The sequence below is a fragment of the Rutilus rutilus genome, assembly GCF_951802725.1.
Source record: "Rutilus rutilus genome assembly, chromosome: 2".
Lineage (NCBI taxonomy): Eukaryota > Metazoa > Chordata > Actinopteri > Cypriniformes > Leuciscidae > Rutilus > Rutilus rutilus.
In genome coordinates, this window is record NC_140210.1 from 26,513,133 (window position 1) to 26,533,753 (window position 20,621).

The 20,621-nt window shown below is 43.3% G+C and overlaps 1 protein-coding gene across 1 annotated transcript in view; it reads right to left on the bottom strand.

Moving 5' to 3' along the window:
- The window catches only part of cckbra (cholecystokinin B receptor a), a 70,832-nt gene that overhangs the window by 5,531 nt on the left and 44,680 nt on the right, over positions 1-20,621 (bottom strand). The window contains exon 3 of the mRNA XM_084395407.1: positions 13,710-13,968. Coding sequence (XP_084251533.1) covers positions 13,710-13,968 — 259 coding nt within the window. The remainder of the gene's footprint in view (positions 1-13,709; positions 13,969-20,621) is intronic.

Consider the following 20,621-nt stretch of genomic DNA (forward strand, 5'->3'; position numbering starts at 1 on the left):
ACCTTTTTATTGCCTTTTGCAGAAGTACCTCTGGATCCTCATAATCTTCCCCGACCACATAGACAAATGTTTCAGATTTATCAACCGCTTCGGGACCGGATGCGTTTAACAAAGTGTAGGCTTGTACCTTCTTTGATTTATCTGACAGGCCATTCAGTGCCATGTGCCATTCCTTTTCAAACTTCTTCCAGTTATCAGAAATGTTGTCATTAAAAACCAATGGATTGATACGACAAAGTCCCTGGACCATTGTATCCCACTTCTGACACCATGCAAGTTTTTGAAGGACAGAAACAAGTCTTGACCCCTTCAGTTGAATGAATGAATGAATGAGGCATTCATATAGCGCTTTCATATGCACTACTGTACACCCAAAGCGCTTTACAATCATTAAAGGAACACGCTGACTTTTTGGGACTTTAGCTTATTCACCGTATCCCCCAGAGTTAGATAAGTCCATACAAATCCTTTTCATCTCCGTGCGTACTGCTCCCAATAAGTGACAAAATAACGCCAACATTTTCCTATTTACATGTTGTGATGTGTGTAGTCACAGCGTGTACAAATAACAAGGTCACATGAGACACAGCCATCTTCTAACCGTATACATACTGGGAACTATATTCTCAGAAGGCGAAGCACTGCTGCCTGGGCGGAGTGATTTGCTCGCAGCACCAGAGAAGCCCTGTGGTGAGGAGCAGAGAGCTCACTCAGAGTTGGAGTAAATCACTCCGCAGAAGTAGCAGACGCGTTTTTTTTGACGGCATGCTCATGGGGCGGGCAGCTAGCGGATCGTTAGGAAAGATTAGATGAATGTGATCATTTACGTTTGGGCCTGAAATCGCTGATACAACCTTTAAGAATTTCCATGACATATGTTTTAGAACTTAAAAAAAAAGAAAGAAAAAAAGGCTCAAATATTGTCCAAAATGAACTAACTGGCCTGGTTGATTTTGAAGTTTGGGGTCTGCAAGATAAGATTCAAATCCTGTTTTATATTTTGATATATTTAATGTTTGTGTAATTCAGTCATATCATCATTGCAAAAAAAAAAAAAAAAATTATCTAAGACTTGTATGCTTCTCTGTTCGTTCACCTAAATTTCGCTATGAGTATCATTCCTCAAGGCGGAGCATTTATCGCTCGTCTGTTAACGCTGGCCCACTCCGTGGTGTGGTTACTGTCATTATCAGTTCAGTTGTATCACCTGTGTTTAGTTAATCATCATCATCTGTATCACCTGTGTTCCGTTACATTTTAGTGTGTGTTGCTACCTGTTCTGCTGTCTTGTGATTTATTATCTATGTGGAAATATATCTTCGTCTCCGTCTGCCTTCCTGCAACCTCCCGTGACCGGTCGGACCAGCCCAAGATCGGACCAGCCCATATGGACTACAGGGCTATATTTGTCATAATTGCTCAAGAGAGCACAGAGTTTTTCTCCTTCACAGAGAACTTTATTCGTCAAGCTGTCACCTAGCCCCCTTGACGACGAAACCCTCAAGCTGCTTCTCTGGATCGGGACCAATTTCCACCAGGCCATCGACCTCCCAAACACTGATGGACTGAACTGGAGGGAAGCCATCAGCAGGTGTTTGGTAAGCGTTGCGTCCCGATCCAGAGAACAACCACCATCACCAGCAGCCGCCAAAGAGTCTCACCCTTCCAGAGTCTCGTCCCACCGAGACCACCGTTCCAGAGTCTCGTCCCGCCGAGACCACCTTTCCAGAGTCTCGTCCCGTCGAGACCACCTTTCCAGAGCTTCTTCACGTCATGCCTGTTGAGCCCTCGACAAAGATGGCCACCGCCTCACCGCCTGAGCCCTCGGCAAAGATGGCCGCCTCACTGCCTGAGCCCTCTGCAAAGATGGCCGCCGCCTCACCGCCTGAGCCCTCGGCAAAGATGGCCGCCTCACTGCCTGAGCCCTCTGCAAAGATGGCCGCCGCCTCACCGCCTGAGCCCTCGGCAAAGATGGCCGCCGCCTCACCGCCTGAGCCCTCGACAAAGATGGCCGCCGCCTCGCCACCTGAGCCCTTAGCCATGATGGCCGCCACCTTGTCAGAGCCTGTTCCTGTCCCAAGACCTGTTCCTGTTCCTAGACCTGTTCCTGCCCCAAGAACTGTTCCTGTTACCAGACCTGAGTCTGTTCCCGAGCCTGTATCTGTTCCAGAGCCTGTATCTGTTCCAGAGCCTGTATCTGTTCCCGGGCCCGAGCCTGAGTCTGTTCCCGAGCCTGAGCCTGAATCTGTTCCTGAACCTGAGCCTGCTCCTAAGCCTGTTCCTGAGTCTGTTCCTGAACTCCCACCCAGCCTCCCTCTCCCACCTCCTCCCATCATCCATTCCTCAACCACGCTGTTGCCACCTCCTGCTAGCCCCACAGCTCACCCACATGCCACCTTCAGTGAGGTGAGCTCGCGGGTCTACCAGTGTTCAGCTCCAGCATGGTCGGTGGATCCCCAGTCTCCACCTCCAACCTCCGCGACCAGGACTCCACCTCGGCCCGTCGGTCCATCAGCTCAACCGTGGCTCCTACCTCCCTCATCTCCACCATGGCCCATCAGTCCAGCAGCTCCACCGGGGTCCCTCGTCCCCCTGGCTCGGCCTTGGTCATTCATCGACCTGCCACCGCCTCGGGACTACACTCCTCTGGCTTCACCTCATCCCTTCATCCCTCTAGCTACGTTGGGCTCTATTTATGGTGCGAGGATGCGCCAACCGGGAGGGGGGAGTACTGTCACGTGTCAGTGTTTGTTTGGACTTTCAGTTTGTATTTTGATTGGTTCCTGTTCTCCTTTGTTGTTTTCCCGCCACTCCTTCGTATCCATGGTTACTGTCATTATCAGTTCAGTTGTGTCACCTGTGTTTAGTTACATTTTAGGATGTGTTGTTACCTGTTCTGCTGTCTTGTGATTTATTATATTAAACCTTTGTTTATTGAAATATATCTCTGTCTGCCTTCCTGCAACCACCCGTGGCAATGTTGAAATTATGTGCCAAATTGCGTTTTTTATTACAATGATAAAATTGTACAGTAGCCTAGTCAGGTAAGGTCAGGTTTGATGATGTGCGTTTTATTTAGGCTATTCATTTATTTTTGTCCCTGTGCGCCGATCGGAGACAGAATTCACTGCTGATATTCTGGGGATACAAAATAGCCAGTAGGCTATACTAGTAAGGACTTTAGCCTTTAAATATCTTTGCTGCATTGGATCAGTATCCTTTCTAGAACCAGCAAGAGCTTTCTAGCCTCGCGGCCCGCGTCAGCAGGGCCTCGCATCGGCCCCATAGACCATAGATGGCAGGCGGGTGCGGCTTTGAAAATTGGTAAAAAAAACGTTGGTGCGGACGGATGATGATTTTTGTGATGCGGTTGCAGATGAAATAATAGCCCATCCGCACATCTCTACTCACCTCACACCAGCTATAGGTGGAGAGGAGAGAGAGTGATAGAGCCAATTCAACCCTACTGAAAAAAAAAGTATACTTTATTGTATTTGAAATATATTCCCTTTTTCAGTAGATCAATACATCGATACATTCCAACACCTCAGGACAAACAAGCACTGCAGCAGTTCTTGACAACTGGACATGACAAATTACTTGTCAAAATTCATTCCTTCAATGACATCACTGGTCCTTTGAGACTGTTGCTTTTTAGTATTTGGAGTGGTACTGGCATGAGCCTCATGACGAAGCTTTTGGCAAATCCCCCAGTTCTGCAGTATTTGGATATGTCCATACCGGTGGTTCTCTTAGCGAATACCTCTTAACATGTCCTTGGTGACGTATGTTTACAGCGAGGGCGGCCTGTAGCATTTGCATCACTTTATCTAAGGCCATCCTGTCACTGTAGAAACTGATCATCATCCCTTAATAACCACATTAAAGAAGCCACTCCATATATGCCTCACCCCACTTACAGGGTATGATGATGGAACTGCATCATTACCACTTAGGTGTGATCTTCAAACATGGAAAGGAATTGTTCGTGGCTGATGCATTGTCCCGAGACCACCTTTCCACATTTTTCCACAACTCGCCTGATGACCTGCTGGAAATCATGACCGTCCAAGTACTCTCTTCCCGTCGAATGGATGAATTCAGGGCTGCCGTGCAAAAAGATGTCACATGCCAAGAGCTTTCTGATATCATTAGGAATAGTTGGCCAGCCCCCTCAAAAGAACATCTGTATACCTTGCGTCCATTCTTTTTGATGAGAGATGAGCTGACCATTCAGGACAACTTGCTGCTTTGTGGGGAAATATTTATTATACCACCCGCAATGCAAAAGTTTTATGTTGGACAGCTACATCAGGGCCATCCTGGCATCACAGAGACCAAGCGGAGGGCTAAGGAATTATGTACTGGCCATCAATGTATACTGATATCGACAATGAGGTATCTTGTTACGCACCCTGCAATGCTCTCAAATCGCATCAGACAGAATTACTGCAGCATGAAATTCTGGATCTTCCCTGGTCTTTCCCGGCTGCTGACCGATTGGCATGGAAAAGCACATTTAGTCCTTGTCCTAGGAATTTACAGATTATGCACACACATGGGACTTTTAGCATGTTCGCAGCAGCCCTCTCTATCCCCAATCCAATGGACAAGCTGACTGTGCGGTCAGATCTGCCAAGCATCTTCTGGAAAAATGCTCCCGCGACCATACTGACATCCGTGCTCTTCTCCATGTTTATAATCTACCCCGAGATAGCATACCATCCCCTGCACAAAAGCTTTTTTTCCAGGCAAACCAGGACTTTCCACCCACTGACCAAGGCCATGCTTCAGCGTGTTGTCCACACTAATTTGAAAGAAACTATCACAAAGCAAAGAATGAGGGGTAAAGGCTATTATGATAGAAATGCTCATCAGCTTGTGGTTTTCAATACCCCTGCTCATTAACCAAATAGCTACGCCTACACATCACAGGGTGGCAAGAGCATAAGGAACAGACAGCATCTCCTCCATGTCTCAGAACCCCCTCCAGCTGACTTTGAGGAGGATTTCCCAGTAGTGACTCATGCTGGGGCACTCACAGCACCATCCAGTACTGAAGGATGCATGCAGCAACCACAGTCCCCTAAAGTGGATTGTTACACTGACACTGTAGAATTATGTGGTATTTCACTTTAAGTCACCAGTACTCCGGGTGACACAATAAAGAAAAGCGAGTCGCATGTAGAGGAAACTGGACTGGAACATACATAGAGGTGGATTGACAAACAAACAGCCAATCATTCTATTTTTAGTTTCTTTGAACAGGTGGTTGAACTTGGTTAAACCCAATGTTGATCCGGTCTAATCTAATGTCAACCGAATGCAATCCACTCTAATTGTAAAATGCTTTTGAGCTATGACTTTAGCTACAGATGATGTTCCAAACTGTTTTCAGTAAACATGGGGAGAGACGACAAAATCAAAAGAGCTGATGAAAGACGGGGGATAAAGCCCCCCTAAATATGGTCTAGGGTTAAGTTATATGTATACACAGGTGTTTCAGTCCAACTTTAAAAGTATTATACACATTAATGATTAATAAAGTTGTCAAAATATCTCTCAAGGCAAAATTTCTTATCAACAAGAGTGTTTATCAGAAGTGGCTGAACATAGCTCTCTCCAGTCAACAGTGTGTGCTGACAGCCCACTGGCCATCATCACAAGTAAATGCGTAGACAGCTTTTAAAACTTTGTTCAGCAGGACAGAAACAAAGCCCTCTGAGCCAGCCTCTTACCAGGACTTGAACCAGCAGGCTATGATTTGTGTGAAGCTCTTGGCCGATGATGTTCCTGATATGGATAACTGAACAGAGAGTCATGATGGATACTATACAAGGCTTGGGCCTCAATTTCACATTTAATGAGCAAGATTTAATTGCTCTTGTGATGCAGTTGGGACTTACTGCATTTAGAGTTGATTCCCTGACAGCAGGTCCCCTACTCACAGACCAGCTTAAACCAGCATCTATTTCCATGCTTTTCCAGGCTCTGGTTTATGCTGGTTAGTGCTATTTTGGTCCTGCCGTTTGTCCTAGCTATACAGCATGGTTGTGTTTGTCTTAGTTTTATTAATTGCCTCAGCAGGGACTGCTTGTTTAGACATTTTTTTCTTACAAATTCTGTTTAGAATTGCACACATGCTGATCCATACCATTACTATGAACTATGCTGTTCACTGTTGTACATGTTGTTAAGTTGTGTCTTTCATGTGTATATTGTGTTTGTTGTTATATTTAGGGCCCGAGCACCAATGATGAGAGGACCCTATTTTTTCTGCTCCGTTTCTTCTTCTTCTTCTTCTTCTCCAAAGTGAATCGCTTTTTTGAGGGCCTAAACATGCTCGAAAACTCATGAAACTTTGCACACGCTTCAGAAGTGGTGAAAATGTACGTGTGATATGGGTTTCAGAATTGGGTGGGGCAAAATGGCTTAATTGCCATGTTATAGTAATAGCGCCACCTGCTGGTAGCAGGAAGTGTGGCAAATACAAATGACTTTAACATAGTCCAACATACTGCCCACTCACGAAACTTTGCACACGCGTCAGAAATTTGATGTTTCGCTATGAAACAGGAATTTGTTGTAACTCGGACATACAGTGTCCGATCTGCCCCAAACTTCACATGTATTATTAAAGTCCTGGCCTGAAGACAACAGGAGACAGCAACTCCTTGTAGAGATTTAACCAGATCAGCATCATATATGGTCAGTCTAATCTTAAGGCCTTAGCAGTGGTAAATTGTGAAGATATTTAGTCTTCGCTGAAGGGTGTGTCTGTGGCGGCCTGACAAATTCTGATGTTTCGCCATGAAAGAGGAAGCTGTTGTAACTAAGGCTTACGATGTCCGATCTACCCCAAACTTCACATGTTTGATAAGAGTCCTGTCCTGAGCACATCTATATGACAATATTCAGCTAGTCATAGCGCTACCTGCTGGCAACAGGAAATGACATACTTTACACTGTAATTCACTCCCAGAAACATATTTAAATATACCATAAAGTACCAAACATGATAGAAACATGTTAAATCAGGCAACACTTGGCTAAGTGCTAATTTAGGCGATTAACGCCATGAAACAGGAAGTTGTTGTAACTCAGGCATACAATGTCCAATCTGCCCCAAACTTCATATGATTGATAAGAGTCCTATCCTGAAGACATCTACATGCCAATATTCAGTTATAGTAATAGCGCCACCTGCTGGTAGCAGGAAGTGTGGCAAATACAAATTACTTTGACATAGTCCTTCTATATTTACATACTGCCCACCGTGCTCTGTTTTCCTAAAGCCGCTGGATGGCGGTGGCACGGGGGTGTGAGGGCCCTTTTCATCTTGCAGCTTTAATGTTTGGCTTGTTTTGTTTAGCAGTATTCATCTAACACAAAACGAGACATGAACACGCAGCAAATGAGAACACTCATAAGCCACGTGTTCACACAAAACATGACAACATGAAAGCACACAGCTAGTGTAAACACAAGCTGCGTGCTACACAGAACAAGACAAAAACAAGGCACATGAAACAAGGCACACAGACAAGACAAAACAGTGTCAGGGCTCTGTCACAAAACCTAGAAATAGACAGAGGTGACAGAACCCTGACAAATAGGCTATATACAAATAGTGAGTTTTTCATTCATTATCACTGTAATTAAGCCACTTGTATTGTTTAATTAGCTCATATGAGTTAGATAATGTTTTTATGCTTTGTTAACAACTTATTAACTGTAAATATTTCTCGATTTAGATTAGGTCAAAGAAAATGTCATTAATTGAGTGCTTTAAACCAACCTTTATTAGACAATTCTTTCATTAGTATTAATTATTGTTTCATATCTCTGTGATATATTTCTGTGATGGGTAGGTTTAGGGGTACAGTTAGTGTAGGGGGATAGAATATACAGTTTGTACAGTAAAAAGTCCCCATAAATAACATAAGCCTGTTACATAACATGTATATGTGGCAGTGCAAACATGTTCACTATAAAAAACTCAAACACAGCCAGACAAAAAAAAAAAAAAGGATTCTTCATTTCCGACCGCATTTAACCCTATCACACATAAGTTTAAACTATTCTGGCTGACCCACCAGCGTGAGTTTTTCAAGACGACCATTATTTAGAACGTGTCACTTTATGGTTTCCATGGTGACACGTCATTGCTTGTCACGTGACCGCAGCAACAACAGCGCTGAATGAATGATGATCTGCTTTTATGGCATTTTTCCTTTTTTATTCAAAATATTCACAAATTTGTTAGCTATGGCATGAAATATATGATATTCCGATTGTCAAATATATGCAAGTAGAGGTGTTTTGTTGTTTAAACACCTTTATAACGATCACGTTAGTTGAGCTGTATGTGCGATGGGCGCCGCCATGTTAGTTTGTGCCGCAGACGCAGTTCAGAGAATCGGATCTGTTGGATTTACAACACGTGAAAAGTAAGATTCAAACATCTGTTGGATTCAAACAACACTCAATGATCACACGGAACAATTACTCACGCTCAATCTCGCTGTCACTGCAGCCTGTACGATCTCATCACATGGAAATCTCTTGTATTCGAGAGAAATACAGAATCGTGCGATCGAACTGCACCACAAACTCAAACACCTGAATGAGGCTTTCCTCTTTTCTTTCAGAAAAACAGCGTTATTTTTAAACTCACACACTGCAGCTCACATGGGCTCAGGGATTTCTATCGTAACACTATTCAGTTATTCTTCCTTTTACAACTGCACTACACGTATGCGCAAGGGCGCCCTCCAGAGGTGAGTAGGCATGACTACAGTCTATTTTTGCCCTGGTTACACTCTCCCCTGCCATAAGTTCCCTGCCACTTTTCAGCTTTTCGGACGTGTACATTACCATGCCTGCCAAAACTTGAGCCAAAACGTCTGGGCTGAATGACACCGCGTTACAAGCGGACTTGGGCAAATTGTACGGGTTACTGTGTTTACCCACAGTCTGCCTTTTGAGACTGATTTGGCACCGGTGTCGGAACTGTTGGCTCAACTGGGACAGCCAGACTATGTCTCTGAGCCGGAACTGGACGCTTCACCACAGCATCAGGAACTGAGTCCGTTGGTACCACTTCCACGCTACCAATTCCTTCATCCACACCTCTCTCCACTGTAGATAGTGGCTCATCAACGCTCTCGCATACTCCAAACTCAGGCTCTATTGAGATCTCTACCTGCGGATTGGATTGTTCCGGACTTCCTTCCACCAAAGGCATTGACTGTTCTCTTGTAGCTCGCCATGTCTCCTCCACAACTACACACTCAAGGTCTGAAAGCATTGATGGTCTCTCGAACGATGTACTCTTCTTTGCACACCTCCTCCTTCTGGTTCCACCACATATTTAGTTCCTTGAACCTCTTTCACTTTGTAAACTTCTGGTGCCCATGCGTCTTGGATCTTGTTTCTTCCTGCAGGACAGTGCCTCAAGTACACTTGGTGTCCAACAGCGACTTCTGGGCAATACACTTCACTCTCATGCCTGGCTGTTTGTTCTGCTGTTTTTTTCTCTGCATACTCTCTCGCTCTAGCATGGGCGTCTTGGAGTCGCTCCTGATGAAAAGACAACCAGTTGGATTCCGTGCCTTCCTCAGGCTCCCGTCCCAACAACGCATCAACTGGAAGGTGCGGTTGTGTGCCAAAAAACATGTAATATGAGGAATATCCCATGGAGGAGTAAGGCATTGTTTGTTGTAAGCATACACCACCTCTGGCAGGTGTTCAGGCCACCTCCTCTTCTTGTCCGGTGGTAACGAGTGCAGCAGGTCATGCAGCGTGCGGTTGAATAGCTAACAATGGGGGTTCCCTTGTGGGTGATACGGAGTAGTTCTTGACTTCCGTAACCCATACAATCTGCAAAGTTCTGCTATGACTGCTCTCTCAAAGTTCCTTCCCTGGTCAGAGTGCAGTCTCTGCGGTGCTCCATACCTGAGAAACCACTCTTTCAAGAGGACCTTGGCAGTGGTATCCGCTTCCTGATCCCGGGTGGGAAACGCCTGGCTAAACTTTGTAAAAACATAGGGACGTTTTCTCGACCATCAGAGGTGGGCTCCAGGGTTGTAAAATCAACAGCTACCACTTCCAATTTAGGGAAGCAAGAAAAGGGGTCCAGGATGCCCGAATCTTAGGCTGTGTCACAACGTTGACAATTTTTCACCCAGTTATCTACAGCCTCATGCATCCCTGCCCAATAGCACCTTTGCTTGAGCAAGCCCAGAGTTCTCTCAATTCCTTGGTGTCCCATGCAAAGTCTGGTTCTACAGCAATTCCCTGTATTTCATTGCAAATGGCCACACAGCCATCATACTCTGCATCTTTGGTCATTATCTCCGCATCATCCTGCTCTGGCCCCTGGGAGAGAGCATCAGCAGCTGTATTACAACGCCCTGGCCGGTAGCGGACCTCAAAATTGAACACAGCCAGCTGTGCCACCCACCTTTGCTCCACTGCTCCCAACTTAGCCGTGTTAAGATGACAGAGTGGGTTATTGTCTGTGAGTATAGGGAACCGAGATCCCAGCAGATAACCTCTGAACTTTTCTGCTACAGCCTACTTTAACACCAAGAGCTCTAATTTCATGCTGCTGTAGTTCCGTTCGTTGCGTTCGGCACCTCTCAACCTTAGACTAGCGTAGGCTATAACCTTATTTCTCCAACTCTGGTGCTGGTACAAGACAGTGCCCAAACCCAAGCTACTGGCATCTGTCTCCAGCATGAACGGAAGAGAGAAGTCGGCATATCCCAGCACTGAAGCGCAAGTCAGCTCCCTCTTCAGGCGCTCAAATGCCTGTTGGCACTCAGATGTCCAAGAGCCCTTGAACAACTTGTTGCACGGGGACCCACTACCCTTTTTGGTGGACATATTCACGACATTGTGCAAAGGTCCTGCCACCTTGGAGAAACCCGCGATAAACCAGTGGTAATAACTGCAAAACCCCAAAAATGATTGCAGTTCCTTCACGGTGCTAAGTACTGGCCACTGCACCACTGCACTGATACAGTCAGGGTTAAGGCCTACCCCTTGGGCCGATACTCTGTGCCCCAGAAACTTCACCTCTGCTTGGAGAAAGTGGCATTTCTCCACTTTAATCTTCAACCCGGACTCCCTCAGCCGGAGGAGCACTGTATCAAGTCTGGACAAGTGGGTCTCAAATTTACTAGAATAGACCAAAAGATCATCCAAGTAAACAAGGACCATTTGGAACACCAGATTGCCCATTACGGCCTGCATGAGTCTCTGAAATGTCGCCGGTGCATTGCAGAGACCGAACGGCATCCGTTCATACTCATACAGCCCGAATGGCATGACGAAGGCAGTCTTATGTCGATCCTTCTCGTGGATAGCTACTTGGTAATAGCCGCTTGCCAGGTCTATGGTAGAAAACACCTGGGCCTTACACAGCATGGATGCTGGCGTATGATGTAGGACGTAGCATAGGAAGCGTCGTGACATAGAACGAACGTGACAGCACAGCCAGAGAGCAGAGCAAAACAAAACTCTACGTTCGTTCTACGTCACAACGCTTCCTACGCTACGTCCTACGTCATATGCCAGCATCCATCTCCGTGAACGCGCGTCGACCGCTACCGGAAGCCAGTTATTTTCATTTATAAAGTTTTAAATATGTGTATTTTTACGACAAAACCGCACGGATTACCCTCAGAAGGCATTCGTTTATCCCCCTGGAGCCGGATGGATTACTTTTGTGAAGGATGCATGCACATTTTGGGACTTGAACGAGGTGGACCCCATAGCTTCACATTATAACCACGATCTAAGATCTGAAAATGTGTTCGTCTGAAAAAAGATTGACATATGCATCTCGAACGGCTTGAGGGTGGGTAAATCATGGGTTAAATATCATTTTTGGGCGAACTATCCCTTTAATCTATTTTCTTTGAGTGAATATAAGCATTTACAATTAAGAATAATATAAATGACACTCACTCTGTGACGCGCTGCACCGCACTAGAAAACTCACGTAGCTGTCAACTCACGTGTGCACTCACGTGTCCTCAATCTCCCCTCTGATATTATTTTATCAAAAGAGAAAGAAGTATTGTTTACTTTCCCCTTAACAACACCACATGAACTATGATACAACGATTCAAACAACACTCAATGATCACACGGAACAATTACTCACGCTCAATCTCTGTCACTGCAGCCTGTACGATCTCATCACATGGAAATATCTTGTATTCGAGAGAAATAAATAATCGTGCGATAGAACTGTTCCACAAACAGACTCAAACACCTGAATGAGGCTTTCCCCTTTTTTGCTCTGGTTATATATAGAGACTGCAATATTAACTATGACTTGACTATAAAGTAATAGTTTGTTAATGATTTGTAAATACTTAATTACTGTATACTTATACTTATAATGTGTTACCAGCTAATCAATAACTACTATTTTTTCATACCGCCCAGAGGACCACTAAGAACTACTATATACAGGTTCATAATTAATATGAATAATGCATAATCTATAGCCTAATTAATTTTAAAGTGAAGGTAATGGTAACCCACTAGTAATGACTCAAGTATTACCAAATACTTCAGAAGGAATCACTAATTATTTGGATCAGTATTCTAAAGTGAAAAGCATGATAACTCCCCTATGACTGAAGAGACTGTAGATTTTATTTTATTTTTTTAATGGTAATATTAGTTGTTGCTGTTGTAGTAGTAGTAGCTGTAAAGTTTTTGAGACATGGCTGATTTTGTGATGAAAGGTTTAGCCCCAATGAGTGGAAAAGGCATGTCCAATCCTTCTCTTGTAGAGCTATAGTCCATTGAAGTCATGTCAGAAAGACTGAACACACATGGTGAACCACCACAAAGTCATAATTATGACTGGGATTTTCTTTGAGGCCAGAGTTTCTGAGTTGGGGTTGTGTCTGTGTTGAGGGTAAAATTGTAGAATGATATTTTTAAAATATTTATGTACAATAAAACCAACTAATTAGCATTTTTTTATCATATTTGTCAAAAGTGGTAAAAAACAGCATAAAAAAACAGTATACTTGTCATGATTCTGCCTTCTTGTCCTTGATTTTCTCTAGTCTTGAGGCAGGATCATGACAGACCCATGTTTTGTGTGCAAGCACATGGCCTTTTGTTTGGGCATGTGCTTGTGTTGTCTCGTTACTTAACCCCGCCCCCTTGTTCTCCTCGTTAGTCATTATTGTTTAATCTGTGTCACCTGCTGTCATTATCAATTTCTCCCTATTTAATCCCCTTGTGTTTGCTGTCCTGTTCCGGTTCATTATCATACTTAGTGAAACCTTTCGAGTATCCTGTTAAGAGTATTGTCTAGAGAAAGTTCTGATTCTGTATTTGCTGTTTGTTTATCGTCTAGTTATCTGTCAAGTCATAGTCTAGTTTAGTCACTCCTTGTTCTGTCCATGTTTTGCCCCCTTGTGGGTTTTGTTTTCCCTTTTTGTCTACAATAAACATTGTTCAATTGCATACGGTCTGCATATGGGTTCATCTCCTCCACACCTCATAACAATACTATAATCCTTATTAAATTATTTTCACATGAAAGCTTATTAATGTGATACCCTGGGTGTAAGTGTGTATAAAACGTAAAGTTCAAATTAAAATGATAACCTTTATGCCTTCATGTTATTGCATCATAGTTAAGACAAAAGTAATGGTGTCAAAAGACTAACCAAGTCTGTTCCACTTGACTGTTTGGCCAGTCAAGCCTGCACATGTGAGCCGTGATGTTCGACTTGTTGATTGGCACCAGTATACTGAACACAGGATAGGGCACCATAATACCCACAGATAGTACCCATGTGGCAGCGATGACCTTGTAGGCATGAGAACGGGTCTGCCATGCCCTTGACTTCAGCGGGTTGCAAATGGCACTGTATCTTTCAGTAGCAATGGCCACTAGACTGAAGGTGGAGATGCTGACTGACAATCCTGTGTAGACAAGAGAAGGATATAAATTAATATGTAATCATATATAATGCAATGCTCATAAACTCAAATATTTGTGTATAATATAACATAATCTAAGTACTAATCTTAAAGCTAAAAAAGGATACACTTTGAATACTGTTCATTTACAGAAAAGTAATTGCTGGATAAGATGATAGGTACAGTATTAACCTTCGTCAGTTCTCCACCTACCAGTCTGTATTCCACCATGTATTCACCATACTTTTTTTCTTTCTTTTTTTGGTTGTGTATTTTATGATTATGTTGTTGTGCATCAGAGTTTTTCTTACAAGCATTCCTACCCCTCCTAATTTCATCAGATTCAAACACTAAGGCTTGTGGAAGCTCTTGGTTTGAGAGCTGCAGCTAATAGGGTTTGCATCATGAATATGTATATTATGCAGCATTTGCTACATTTTGCTTTGGCACACTTTACAAATCATTTTAATGTATGCAACCATTTAAAAAAAAACACATCTCAGATTCACCCCAGAATTGATTGTAAACTTCCTTTGATGAATTACTTTTCACTGAAAAAGTATGTTTTTTATGCCAATGTTTTTCTGTGCTTATTTCATTATGTTGCACGGTTTAATGCTAATGAGAAACCAGGGCTGCTACTGCAGAACCTCTGTTGATTATCCAACGACAAGGGCAGATGGATTTCTAACTGAGTGAGATTACCCAAGTGAATTTCTTAAAAACTTAAGTATATATAAAATATATATATATATATATAAATAATAATAATAAACAAGATGAAATGCAAGAGTACCAAAGATAATTCAGTTTACTGGGTGAGATGGAAAATACAGTTTTTGTTTAGTTTTTGTTTTTAAGTGTATAGTGTCTCCAACATGTTCTTATTATTGCAATGTATTGGCCTACCCCTGGGCTTTAGATCCGCTCGACTTTGTTTCATATATACAGTGGCTGTATATCCTCTCTGCTTGTTTTTGCCAAGACCACACACACTCTGAACTTTTCAAAGTAGACCTTCAGGGAAATATTCAATGCACGACCACAACGCATGATGTAGTCAGCCGGATCCGGGCCTTATCCAGATCAGATGGAGGACCTGCGCCTAGACATGACCCACAACGCATGATGTAGTCAGCCAGATCCGGGCCTTATCCAGATCAGATGGAGGACCTGCGCCTAGACATGACCCACAACCACAGGCGTAACTATCGGTAAGCAGGGTAAGCAGTTGCTTACGGGCCCGGACCAATCAGGGGCCCGCCCGCGTTACTGGAAGATATTGATTGACAGCCGGGTCCCCCTATCGCATTTTACTACTTTTAGTCTGATCGCATTTAAATTTTTTTGCGAATTGATTTGAATAAATAATGACAACAACATATTCGACTGATCATTAAATAAATGTTTGAAACGAACAATGATGAATTTGGTGTAATTTGTTTCGAATTGGGACTGGGGAATCCCCGGGTGAACATGCGCATTGCGTGCAAAACAGTAAAAAACGTTGAACTTGAGACATATGGAGTCGTCAAATTTTAAACACAAAAGTGGCTTTCAAAAGCGCAAACGAAAAGTGGAATTTGATAAATGAATTAATAAATTACCAAAAATAGGAAGCTTAAAAAGATGACACGGGGGAGATCGAGATGAGATGGAGCAAGAGAGTGAAGCGAGTAAAGCACCTGAAGCGATTGAGAATGCCCGTGCGCGCTATCTGGATCTTAATGATATGATCGACAACTTCGCACAGAGGAAAGCCCGGAAAATGCAGCTATAATGTAAGTGAGCATCTTTTTTTATATGTATTTGGACCTAGGCCTATGTGTATATAGCAGTGACAGTAACAGTAACAATGTGTTATTAGCGGTTTTTATATATATATATATATATTTTTTTTTTTTTTTTTGGTGCGCGTATCATCATCACGTGTTGTAGTAGGGGGGCCCGCTTTGATAATCCTGCTTAAGGGCCCGGTGTTGGCTCGTTACGCCACTGCCCACAACGCATGATGTAGTCAGCCAGATCCGGGCCTTATCCAGATCAGATGGAGGACCTGTACCAAGACACGACCACAACGCATCCCTGAAGTGTCAGCAGAGATTGTGTCAACTAGACTCTCTCCTGTGAAGGCATCATCGACAAGACAGCCATCAGCACTGATCCTCAACAAACCCGTCTCGATACCGGCGTGATGACTCCGATCTTCAAACAAATGGAACTGGATAATATTCTGAATGTTCCAAACCAATCTGACTTCTGACCTATAATGCTTCTTGAATCATAATCATACACTGTTCGTTTGTTGACTGAGCCTGGTTTCTCCCAAGGTTTTTTTCTCCATTCTGCCACCTGATGGAGTTTTGGTTCCTTGCCACTGTCGCCTTTTTCGCCTTTTTTCACCTTTGTTGCCATTGGCTTTTGGCTTGCATAGTTGGGGACATTAAATTTAATTTAATTTAATTTTCAACAATAATATTGATCTGCCTGCATTGACACCATTATATGAGAACTGAACTGAGCTGGACGATGACATCGCGGTTTTCTCCAGAGCAGCTATATATATAAATGAACTAAATTAATAACTTTTTTACAACAAAAATTAAACATCACTGAACTTACTTAAGCTGGATGTGACGCTATTTTCTTCTGGAAACAAACTTTGTTGCATTATTTTCCTGTTATCTCTGTAAAGCTTCCTGTTATCTCTGTAAAGCTGCTTTGAAACAATCTGTATTGTAAAGCGATTTATAAATAAATGTGACGTGACTTGACTTGACAGTGTGACATGTTTAAGCTCTTTGACGGTTAAACGGTCAACGGTTTGACTCTATTCAGTCTGAAACTATTACTTTCCACATAAAGCTATTTTACTGGGATTTTTTTTTTCTTTGGATAAAGGAAACTAACAAAAGTTAGGCTATATTTTTCACATTAACAAGATACATTGTCTGCGTTCTATGCTCCCAGAAGTATTCCAGATCAAATTTGCATCTCAAAAGAATTCACACTGGCTGAAAATGATGCCTAATTTAAAACTCATAAAACGGCGGTGTACACAAATGTTGCAGCCATTGTAACTGCATTTACCAATCACACAGACAGTGATTTGTGCTCTGAGGTAATTTCCTTTCTTGTGGGTAGACATTAGCAAATATGACCACTGAGGGTTGAAATCAATGGCTCATAATGGTTTTGTGCATTGATTGCCACTAGCTGACTAAAACTAGGAGCCCAAAGCACTCTCAGATTAATGCAATAATGTGAGCAAGGTAATACAAGAGAAAGCCACAGAATGCCAGTGAAGCTGTAGAATGTGATGGAATGTTCTCACAGGTGGGGGTGGGGTGACGGCGACGGCATGCTCTTCCACTGACTCAAGGCCAACGCTTTGCAGTGTGAGAATGACTTATTGCTGTCCAGCTCAGTGACAAGTAAATTCAGAGACGAAATGCTGATTTGGTTCCAGGCTGTGCTACACAGATCCTGAAGACTTATAGCTTCTATATTATGAAACACTTATAAATATGTATAACACTGTGTAAGGGATGATGAACAATACACCAGACAGTCCATTTATTTGGACCTTGACAATCATCCCGGAGGGGTTCATTTTGCAATAATGACCTAACTGTACATTTTTCCACGTATAATATTGTTGACTTGTTGACAAATGAGTAAATAAATGGACAAAAATATAGAACTGAGAATAAATTCTATGTGAGAAGAAAAATACTGCAGAGTGATGTGACAAACTAGCAGAGTGTAGGAGATTGGTTGCCAGGGACAACAGTATACAGCTTAATGGTTTGACTGCAGAGTGCTGCATTTGACCAATCAGAACAATCAGAATCAAGTATTCCAGAGAGCTGCACTGTTAAAAAAAATGTAGTGGGAAATTACAGTATATTCCAGGTTAATAATTGCATGACTTTCACAGCAATTCCACAGTAGGACTTCTCTTGTATAACTGCACTCTTGGAAATCTCTTGATATTTCTCTGAATAGATTTCTTGATTCTTTTGGTTTTATCTGTGCTGCTGAACTTGTTTTTGTTTCACTTTTAACAAGTTTGTGTTGTTTGTTTATTTAGTAATTTTCTGAATTTATATTTTTTATTATTCTTATTTGTTGAGTGTTACCATTGTGTAAGTCGAGTACTGATGTCTGTGTTATGGTAAGTAGATACAGGAGAGGAAGATGGATGGTGAATAGTGATTTATTGATAACAAAGGTGCAGGGATGAGGTGAGCAGGGTAGTGGAGTCCAAAGGGTGATCTTTGCGGAGACAGAGGACAGGGAGATCGCTGGAGACAGGGAGAATAGTCCACTTAGTGAAAATGAGGTCGGACCAGGAACTGTGGCGATGAGGTTAATGATGAGGTCCAGGTGTGAGTGATTGTGAATGATGTGCAGGTGGGAGCCAAGGAGGGTGATGGGAAATGTAGTGCAGAGGCTGGTGACTAGGTTGATATGTGACAGAAGCCCCTGGAGGCTGACGAGGGCGTGGCCTATTTGGAGCAGGAAGCCTCCAGGGTGGTGCTGGTTCATGCGGCCAGGGCAGAGTCGGACATTCAGGCGACCAGGGCAGAGCCGGCAGCTCAGGAGACCAGGGCGGAGCTGGCAGCTCAGGAAACCCGTTCAGAGCCGGCAGTTTGGGTATATAGTCTATATTGTATACTGCCCTACAAAGGCAAAACGCCGTAACATCATCATGTTTGGTCAAAAATGAGTTAGTGTCATTTTTGTGGTATTTGAGACCTCCTTTATCATGTGAATAAATATCATGAGTCAATTTGATTGTTTTAAGGGCTATGACAACCGTAACTTCCAAAACCATACGAGAAACCACAGCAGAACGCCGTAACAGTTGTTACGGCTCTTTGCCTTTGTTCCAGCACGCTGAAGTTGAGTTAAGGTGTTCTGACTTTGTTTTGCCTGGCATCAAGAGAGATGTTACGGTGCCGCTGTGATGTTACTGTACTCTGGCTTTGTCATACTGTCAAAGTTTGCCGCTCTTTTATTGCCGCTCTTTACACCAAACCACGTAACACAACACACAACGTTAGTTAGCGCTAACGTTGACGCTGACACGCCTCACATCAGACGCCGAAAACCAATTATTAAATACACAGGCATCCTACCTTTCCATGCAATCCGATATAATCCATGGAAGATCCATAATCCATAATCCATAGCAATGCACGTCATCTGCTGTATCCACAACAATCCATACGTGTTTGAGCCATATTTCCTTCTTGCAGGTGTTCATGTCAGATCTTACACAAATCCATATAACACTAAGCTAGTTATCGCTAACGTCCGTAAAAAGTAGGCTAACCTAAATGGTAAAAGTAATTCCAACTTTTTTTCGGTTGACTCTCTCTATATTATCTCAGAATTAAAAAGCAGTAATCCAAGTCAAGTTCGTTGACTGTGCATCTTGAGCAGTTTGGTGGCCCTTAAATTTGATTGACCAGCTTGGTCACAAGGTGCTGCTCTTTTCACAGATAGGTTGTTTGTAAACATGGGCTTTTTTTTTTCTCCAGTATGGAGGGTATGGTTAAACTTCCTTCCTCAGGTGATTTGTTAGGTCCCTATATGCAAAATAAAAAATGTGTTGTGTTGGGCAAAAGTATCAACTAAGAAATTTAAATATAAATGAACGTAACTTCTGCCATCCGTGCATTAGATGGCATATAGTCCATGAGCCACAGGGGGTCGTCACTACCACTTGAATTGGCTATTTGGAGACTGTGCGCCCCTCTGGATCATGACAATTGTTGTTATTAATAGAAGGACTAGTATACCAGTATTAATCATCTCCTTGTTTCATATCATTTCAGAACCTTGTAGGGACAAGCCTGTTCAATGTGGTCCAGAAGCACCAAACACAACAAAAAAGATAATTCTGGACAATGGTATGCCTATTCATTCAAATTAATGTCATAATGTCTTACATCATATTTTTGATATTTCCATGTCTCTAATTATAATTTCTCTAATTATAATTTTCATTTCAGACTCTTTTAAGGATTACTGTGTTCGAGAAGATGATACAAAAACATGGGCAATCCTGGATAGCTGTCTGGACATCAGTTTCCCGCAATTTGGTTCAGAGAACTTGTTTAACAGCACGCCTGATACCTCTTTAAATGTGCTTTTGGATTTCTCCAGAAGTCCAGACACAGCCACTCTGCCTGTCTCCAACACCACCAGGGCCCTCGTCCCAGCCACTCTGCCTGTCTCCAACACCACCGGAGAACTCGTCCCAGCCACTCTGCCTGTCTCCAACACCACCGGAGAACTCGTCCCAGCCACTCTGCCTGTCTCCAACACCACCGGAGAACTCGTCCCAGCCACTCTGCCTGCCTCCAACACCACCAGGGCCCTCGTCCCAGCCACTCTGCCTGTCTCCAACACCACCGGAGAACTTATCCCAGCCACTCTGCCTGTCTCCAACACCACCGGAGTCCTCGTCCCAGCCACTCTGCCTGCCTCCAACACCACCAGGGCCCTTGTCCCAGCCACTCTGCCTGTCTCCAACACCACCGGAGAACTCGTCCCAGCCACTCTGCCTGCCTCCAACACCACCAGGGCCCTCGTCCCAGCCACTCTGCCTGTCTCCAACACCACCGGAGAACTTATCCCAGCCA